Source organism: Halyomorpha halys, unplaced genomic scaffold (genome assembly GCF_000696795.3).
Source record: "Halyomorpha halys isolate HHAL.00 unplaced genomic scaffold, Hhal_1.1 Scaffold934.1, whole genome shotgun sequence".
Taxonomy (NCBI): Eukaryota; Metazoa; Arthropoda; class Insecta; order Hemiptera; family Pentatomidae; genus Halyomorpha; species Halyomorpha halys.
The window spans coordinates 80806-90057 of record NW_027104767.1 but is presented as its reverse complement, the minus strand read 5'-3'; the positions used below and the strand labels follow the sequence as shown (position 1 = coordinate 90057).

The 9252-nt window shown below is 27.7% G+C and overlaps 1 protein-coding gene across 2 annotated transcripts in view; it reads left to right on the top strand.

Moving 5' to 3' along the window:
- Positions 1-8895, top strand: part of Top2 (topoisomerase 2) — a 24931-nt gene extending 16036 nt beyond the window's left edge. For both annotated transcript variants that reach the window (XM_014431006.3, XM_014431005.3), the window contains exons 19-28: positions 676-817; positions 1355-1597; positions 3226-3450; positions 3706-3841; positions 4288-4449; positions 4566-4674; positions 5339-5436; positions 6552-6671; positions 6773-6948; positions 8177-8895. In XM_014431006.3, coding sequence (XP_014286492.1) covers positions 676-817; positions 1355-1597; positions 3226-3450; positions 3706-3841; positions 4288-4449; positions 4566-4674; positions 5339-5436; positions 6552-6671; positions 6773-6948; positions 8177-8341 — 1576 coding nt within the window. In that variant the 3' untranslated portion in view covers positions 8342-8895. The remainder of the gene's footprint in view (positions 1-675; positions 818-1354; positions 1598-3225; positions 3451-3705; positions 3842-4287; positions 4450-4565; positions 4675-5338; positions 5437-6551; positions 6672-6772; positions 6949-8176) is intronic.
- The last annotated feature ends 357 nt before the right edge of the window (positions 8896-9252 follow it).

The following is a 9252-nucleotide window of genomic DNA, read 5'->3' as shown; positions in this document are numbered from 1 at the left end:
ATGGCTTTTTTTTTGTCTTTTTACTCCTTTTCTCCATTCTCTGCTCTTTTCTTATTCTTTCTTCCTTACCCACGTCTAATTATTGTCTACTAGATTACTATTAAGATATTACTAGATTTTTCATAAGTATATTATTTTCATGTTCTTTTCCCTTTTTTATTTTAATATTAATGATTCTCATATATCCTTTATATTTTTATAATCCATAGCCTATAAATTTTCTTTCAACCCTTTTTATGTATCTGTATTTTCTATTATTTTTTAATTATTCTGTAATTCCTTTTAATCATTTTGGTTGTTATCCCCGATAAAGGCCTGAAATTCTGGCCGAAGTAGTATAATAATACTTTTAACGTATAATAATACTAATAATACTTTTACTTACTTGTGTTCTTCATTGACTGTATCCCCAACCATCTCTTGCTCAAATCAGTTAATATGGCGTCTTGTTGAAAGTTTGTATCAGTGCTGTTTTAACATTTAATCTAGTCATTCTTAATGAACTGGATGGACACTTGCTGGATTTTAAAGAATAGTACTGTTGATATCCTTTTTTTTCTTAAATTACTTCCAAATTATGAAATTGCTGAATAATTGTGTTTACAGTTATGCATATCTTTCACTGAATGCTGTTTAGTGGTCATTAATATATGTAACATATTTTTATTTAAATAGGTTTATTGTAGAGAAGTGTAATGGTACACTCATTATTGAAAACAAGAAAAAGGCTAAAATGATTGATGAATTAGTGAAGAATAATTATGCCTCTGACCCTGTAAAAACCTGGAAAGCGCAGCAGGTCAAACAAGGGAACATGGTAAGTCATTTTTACTTGTATCTTTATTCTTAGAAATAAAAATATTTAAAAAAATAGTAACAGGTTCAAATTATTGTTGAATTTAATTTTTATAAAGTTGGTTTAACAGCTTTTAATAGAAATGAGGCCTACCAAATCAGTTGTCACTAATGGTTTGGAACTACTGGTTATTCCTTTCTCCTAGTAGTTCTCATATTGAGATTAAATAGTTTCTTTTTTAAGTGTTAACTTGTTTGGTGATATTAAGCCACAAGTTATTTTATTTAATAAAAAAAAAAAAAACTTCATTAATCTATTTTTCATGGTTACTTCTCCCTATTGAAAACATTACTTTAATTTACTCAAAAGTGATAGTATTATCTCAAAAATTATTAAGTATATTCAATACAATATTATAATATATATAATATAATTATATTATATTGACATGATACTAGATCATTGTCTTTTTTCAGTAATTATTTATGTAGTAGAATATGTCTGATTTTTTCAACTAAATTTGTTCTATTATATTGCTACTTATATTTTGTTTTAAAGGATGAAGAAGAAAAGGAAGTCCCTGCCGATGAAGAAGCTGTTGCCGCTGCTGCCTTTGTGGCAGTACCAGAAGGAGGTCCTGATTTTGATTATCTACTTGGTATGACCATGTGGACACTTACTCTTGAAAAGAAGGAAGAATTAATCAACAAGAAGAACGCCAAAGTAGCAGAGCTCGAAGCTCTCAAGATGAAAACACCTGGTGAACTTTGGATGGATGATCTACAAGTATTGTCAGAAAAGGTAAATGTCGATACTTTATTTACGTTATTAAATATGTTTAATTTTGCATTAAGTTATTTAGATATTAAATTTTTTTTTATGGTAAGTTGGCAAGTATTTTTTATCTAGCTGCTTAAACTGAATCTCTTAAAAGCTCAACCCTCAATAATACAGCTGATTAACAATATATATGTGTGTGTGTGTGTGTGTGTGTGTGTGGAATAGTCAAATCTCTGTATAGGATAAACTTTTTGAATTACTGAATTGATTTAACTTGCTGTTTTGTCAAAATGTTCACTGTCGCCATGAGAAGGTTTAAAGATACTGTAATTTCCAATTTATCTTTAGAAAAAAAGTTATCAACAAAATTAGACGTTTTTGGTCCCTAGCTCAGAATGTGTACTTTTTTTCACAGTTATTATATACTAATCGATTTGTCTTTCCAAAGAATAAGAAATATATCACTGATTTCACAAAAAGATTTATTCTTTAAAAATTCAACTAAATAGTATATTAATAACTATTAAATTTTATTTATTATAATCAAATAAACATGATGTGACTTAGGGTAAAGTAGGTCAACATTTATTTTTAGGAAAAAGCAAATCATATCGTTTTCAGTGTTTTATCAAACTTCTAATTGCTATTTTTCAAAGAAATTAAAAAATTTTCACCTTGATTTATTAAGAGGAATTTTTTTTCCTTCCATTGACTATTGTTCATAAATACTCTGCATTTAATCCTATGTTATTAGAACCGTTGGAAAGCTGAATGTTTGTTCTTTTAACCTACATTAACAAAAGTTAAATTTAATACCCTTAAAAGGGCGAAATATTGGTTTCAAAAAAAGAAAAAAAAATTTCAAACATTTTATTTTATATCTCTGGTTTGTGTCCTGTGGTGCAGTTTTTAGAGCCCTAAACCATTGCTGTTTGGTGTAGATTGGTTGAGTAGTGTTAAAGTGTTTTCTATTTTTTTATTTTTTTTTCAAAACAAATCAAAGGCTAATTAATTAGGACTGTAGATGTGTCCATTTAGAAATTAACTATTTTAAGTTAATTCCAGGTGATTCATCCACCAATTTCTTCTTTTCATTAAACTATGAGTTGTTCTATGGTTCAGTGGTACCTTGGAATAATACCTATCCTCCATAAATGAAACTATTAGATAATTGTGTTTACTTAAAATTAAAAAAATATCTAATATCCCCTCCCTACAACGGAGTTAGTAAATCTTCAGCCAACTTACTTCTAGAAAAGTTCAGTTTAGGGGAAATAAGAGTGAGTAAAACGTGATGTGTGTTTAGATACAAATTTTTCACTGAGCATTATTGAAATTACTGTTATTTTGTAAAATTCCAAATAATATACACAGACCTTCAGCAAGGAACTGGAAAATTAAATTAATAATATGTTCTAAATAAACCAAGTATGCATACAACATAATGTGACCTGATAGTTTTATAATTTAAATTTGTATTTCTTATTAGCCTGTCATTCATGTGGAAGTATTTTTTATTTTTCTCATTATTTAGTGGTTAAGATATAAAATGTCTTACTGGTTCTATTTTTCCTCTATAATTATGTCCATGATCTTGCTTTGAAATTCATTATTTAATTGTAATAATAAACTGTTTTATTTTATTATAGTTGGATGAAGTAGAAGAAAAAGAAAGGCAGGAAGAAATGGCCTCTCTTAAAGTTGGTTCCAATACAAAGGAAAAAGGTAGGAAAAAGAAAGGAGGAGCTCCACAGGCCGACACATTCCCATCACCCACAGCTCGGAGGATAGCTCCCGAGATTGGAGCCGATATTAAAAAGAAAGCAGAAGCAGCCACTCGATTGAAGGACCGTAAACTCAAAGGACTTACGGGAGTAAGTGATTTTATTTCTTTGTTTTCATTTTATTAATTTACTGCTTCAAATAACTTTCCATTGATTTAAGGAATCAATTTTCCAACTTTTAATTTATTATCTTTTAGTCTGAAAAAAAAAATTATTTAGAAATAATTATTTTTAAATAAAAGTTGTATTTTCATTCACGATATGATTACAATACCTTGCAACTACACTTTACCAAAATTTCATGACATCAGAAAAAGAATCTTAGTTTAAATTTTACTGTTACAGAGAGGAAAGGCTAAAGACAAAGATGGTGAAAAAGATGAATTTGATATGATTGAAGAAGGGGCCCAAAAGTCAGTAGCTTCAAGAGTTGGAAATTCGCCAAACCTGATCGACAAGAAAATGAAAGAGAAAAAGAAAGGTATCTATTTCGTTGTTAATTATAAACTTTTGTTGTGGTTCCATATTGTTAGCTTTTTATTTTTAAAAAATTTTAATTGGTTTTTTTTTCTAAAATTTTTAAAAAAGGTATTTTAATTTATTCATAACCCGATATTTCTTAGTAGACTATTTTAGTTTCATATAGAGTTAATAGTTCTATATTTCAATTTACAGCGATTTTTCTACTTGATTTCATGTAATTCAATTACTTTTTTTTTTAATGATGAAAAAAGATTCTATTATTGATGAGATAATGCATTGTCTTAACCTATTGTATATATCTGATTTCTTGTAGTACTGTGAGAAGCCAGTTAAAGAATAAAACATAAAAAGTTTTTACCATTGATCAATTATAACTTTCTTTTAACTTTAGTTAATTAACCTGGATGAAGTAAAAATATTAATTCAGATTAATACATTTTTCAGAGTTAAAACAAACCAAATTAAACTTTGGGAAAGGTAAAGGCAAGAAAAAATCTCCTTGGACAGACAGTGAATCTGAAGGTGGTGCTAGTGATGAAGAATTTCAGGTTTCTTCAAGAGTTACAGAAGATTCACCTGTAAGAAGGGGACCAAGGAGACAAGCTGGTAATTTTTCTGACTATTATATTTAATTTTAAATAATGAAGTTTACACAATCTCAAAAATTAGTAATTCTATTGTATCTTTGTTATTTTAATTTATTTTTATTCTTTGTTTTCTAGCTTCCAATGTGAAGTTCAATTTTGATGATGATGACAATTCTGTTGAGTCATTTAAGTCAGTTAAGAAGAATGGCGATGCTTTCTCTGATAGTGAAGAAGAAGTAGTGCCGTAAGTGTTTTTCTTCAACTTTTATTATGATTAAAGAAATTTTTTATATTAAATGTGAATTAAAGCTATCAGCTAAATGTAAAGAAGAAAAATTGTCAATTCTGAACTGAGTGTTTGTAGAAATCGCTTTAATTTTAACATGGTTTACACAAAAATCTAGACTTGTTAATGTTTCAATGAAAACAATTACACTATCATTTCTGAACTTTCAGTGTGCCATGTTCTGTACATCTTATTAATTTAAGAAACAATCATTAATATTTTACTTGATTTCAGTAACAACTACGACTTTTACTGACAGAAACTGCTAGCAGGATACCATTCTTTGATCCGAATATTGACTGTGTTTTTTATATTCTATACTGTCTTAATTATATCCCTTAAAGGAGCATATATAACCAAGAAGTCTGTGCCAAGTAATAGAAGCCCCTATGACATCTTAATTTACATATATATATTCACTTACAAACAACGATGAAACGTTAAACAAAATCTGGACCGTGACAATAACTTAGGTTAAATATAAGTATAACCCATAGGAATATTTTGAATAGTGAGAAATGACTGACCTTTCAGTTCATCTTCAGTCGATACGTTATGATTTCTTATTCGTTTTAACTAAATTTATTCAAGGTAATTAATTTTTATTTCTCACTATTTACAGGAAACCAAAGGAGGAGACAAAGAAAGAAGAAGTTAAAGCTTTTTCTTCTGCTGCTGAAAGTAGTGATGATGACATTGGACTTAATTCAAAGGCTACGAGTATGTCAATTTTTTTTTTTTTTAAAATTTCATGCATGAGAAATTTAGTTCTATCTATTAAACTGTTAAATTAGTGTGGGTGATTGGCATTGAGAAAAAGAAACTTGAATTCATGTTTATATAGTTATTCCTGCAAAATAATATCTAACAAAATTCAACATTCAAAAAGATGTTTAAAGTTTAAAAACTGTTGTTTCTCGTCCTATGAGAAGGGGGGGGGGGATTTAAATCATTGGAAGATATATATCTACTACAGTTTTTAGGATTTTAATTTTATTTTTGCTGGGATATAACGATGGTATATGTTCTATCTTATGAAGTTATTGTACTGAAGGAAGAAGAAAATTAATATTACCCCCCAAAAATTTACCACATGCTACTGTTATGACATAAAAAATCAGGTCAAAAATTGTAGAGGTTATAATAGGTGAAAATGTTTCATGTGACACCCTATATATTCTCAAATTAAAGGATTAAAAAAATGAATAATTAAAGCAACCAATATGCTTTAATTATTAATTTTTTGTGGCTTGTTTGTAAAATTATATCCATATCTATAATACTTATTTTTAAGATTGTAAAATTTGTATCCAAAATATGAAGTTTTTCCTCATCTAAATTTAAGGTTACTGAGTTAAAAAAAAAAAATTGTATAGAGCTCAATTGTGTGTGTATGTGTGTTTATTTTAATTAGAATATCTAAAATTTTAGGTATCTTTTGCTTATTTTTAGTGATATTTTCAGTCCAAAAGCAAAACTACAATGGTGAAAAAATGTCAAATTTCACTAACTAGACTATTTATTTTTGTGCTGTTCTAAACCCTACCTTTTTAAAAATTAACCTCTACAGGTTATTTGCAATCATTGGTTTAGTTCACAATTTTTATTAATTTTTGAAAGACCAATGAAACTTCTCAAAGTTATAAATTTTTGCTTTTATTTTATCTATGATGAAATAATATATATTATTTTCAAATATGACTGTATTACATCAGTAATTTAGTTGGATTTTTTTTTCTTTATCTCAGTAACTTTACTATTAATTGTTATAAAGTACAATTATTTGAATGAGAATAAATTATTTACAACTTTTATTTATTTTTTATAATTTATAGGTAAAGAAAATTTGGAAGAGTCTACTGAGGACTTGTTCGATAGTCTCCTCAATAACAAAAACAAAAAGAATGCTATTGCTATTACTGACGATGAGTCTGGTGGTGACGCCAAGCCTAAAGGTATTATATGAGTGATTTACTTTTATTCAACTTTATTCCTTCAAATGCAAAATTTGTTGTTAGGCTGAGGCATTATTTATTTGTTTTTAATTTTTTTTTAGCCAAAAAAGCAAAACCAAAGAAAGCCCCTGCGGAAAAGAAAGCTCCAGTGAAAAGAGCGACGTCAAGTGAAAAGAAGAAACCTACTGAAAAGAAGTCAACAAAACGACCAAAAAAGAAGAATTCTGATGGAGATTCAGATTCAGATGATATGTTTTCTTCTCCGATCAAGTCAAAAGTAAGTTATATTCATAATAAATTGGAGCTGTTACTCATCAAGAATAATTATAAGTTAATATGGTTAGTCTCTATGCTACAATTAAAGGGTGTAATGATTATTCAAGTTAGTTCTAAATGTTAAAAGCACTTAAAAGAAAGAAGATGAAAACATATAAACTAAGCATTTTATTTTAAATAAAGATAGGGTTTGCCCGGAATAGATGGTCCAGGTTTTTAAAAAAAATAAATTCCATCTAACCTAGGCATTTGTGGCTCTTGACTATGCTACTTCAAACTTCACACAATTGCATACACTTATTTAGTGGTTTAGTAAAATAGAAGATAGGGTAGGTATATGTGTTTAAAAAAAATAGTAACGTCCATCTATAGCAGATATGTCCTGGATAGATGGAATACAGTTTTGTTTAATAAAAATGAGGTGCAATGGCCTAACACTTAAAATGAGAATAATATTTATTATACATATTAAAAAATACAGCTACAAATGATAACGCCTAAGCCTTTATTAAAGTTAATACAATATAATTAAAGTTTAGTTCATAAGAAAGTTAAGATGATAACCCTAGAAATAAAATGAGGTTTACTTAATGTCATGTTTCATTAAGTTTTAATTTTATCACTTTTTCACAATAAATATTTAGAAAAATCTTTCTTATGAAAGAAGGAAGGGCATTAAAAACATGAATAGGAGCACAGATGGCTACAACTACTGGTTTAAGAACTACTTATCTTTTCTACTTTACCCCAACTTATCTTTTATAGTAGTAGTAAGATGTTTTGTTTTTCACTTTTTATCCTATCTGATTAGAAGAAGGAAAAGAAAGGATTTGAAAGTAAGTAAAATAGCATAGGATAATGGCTTATGAAGTTTAGGAGGGAGATCCATAAAATGTTAAGTTAAAACTGGCTCAACTAAAATTTTTTGGAAGTTGTTGAGGATAGCTAGCTTTCAATCAATTATTGGATGCCTTGACATTTGTGGTATAAATATGATGATAAATACTAAAAGAGCCCTCAAAACGGATTTAAAAATTTTAGTCTACATATGTTGATGTTCTTTTTTCTGATCTGACTAAACCAGTGTTACGGTGATAAATAAAAGAAACTGATTACTTATCTTAAAATATTTAATTAATTATATTTTTTTAAAGCTAAGTTAATAATAATATTTAAACAAAAAAAATATTTGTTCTATTTTCTATTCTTTAATTAACTTTTATTTTTAGTCCAAGAAGAAGAAGGCTTCAGCATCAGATGGCGAGGACGATATTGAAATGGTTGAAGCCCCTCCTGCAAGACAGTCCGTAGGACGATCACGAAAACCAATTAAATATCAATATGATGATGATGAAGATAGCGATAAAGGAAATGATAGTGAATTTAGTGATTAGACTTTAAGAGAACACTTTTTTTTTTTTTTTTACTTTTTTAAATTTCTTCCAAGTTTCTATAAGAACGGAAGATTTCCTGTTCAGATTAAGTTGTTATTATTTATTGAACCCCTCGCTCTTGTAAATTTTGCAAATTAATTTTAAGTTTCGAACATCTCATTCTTAAGTTATCATTTTGTTTTTTAAATATATTTGTACCAATCCACTACTTGAGTAATTATTAAAATTTGCAATGAACTGTTCTAATTCAAGGAACATTGTATGTTCAATGAACATAAATTCTGTTTATGTTTATTCCGTCAGCATTCTGTATCGATATTCTATTATTTGTTTGACTTTGTATTATATTCCATTTTTAGTATAAGACTAACAGCAGTAAATACATTTTATATTTTTTAATAATTTATAAAACATTTGTTTTCTTTGTGGTTTTTAGAAATATTTAGGAACCTTTATGAACTTGTAAGTATATACTATAAATTAGTGTTATCTCTTCTTGTAAATGTTTGTTATGAGATTATATATTGACTCTGTAAGGAGTATACATTTTTTAATTGGTTTTATGTTTTGTCTGCCTTTCACATCCAATAATTCCTAAATAGTCTCTGAGTTGTATTAAATTGACAGTTGATATTTCTTGAGATTATCTACCAGTGCATGTTAAGATGGGACCACATAGAGTAACAAAATTTTCAGCTGACTACAAATTTACTTCAATAAGTTCTTTTACATTTTTTTAATAAAACTATATGCTTACAATTGGATTTAAAAAAAATAATTACATACATTTAATTCTGTTATGATTGGATAGTGGCAATATTTTATGATACGTTGGTTAGATAAAACCTGGTATTGGAAGAAATTAGAGGATCACTTAAAATTGACTTTAATTGAAATTTTACTTCATCGAG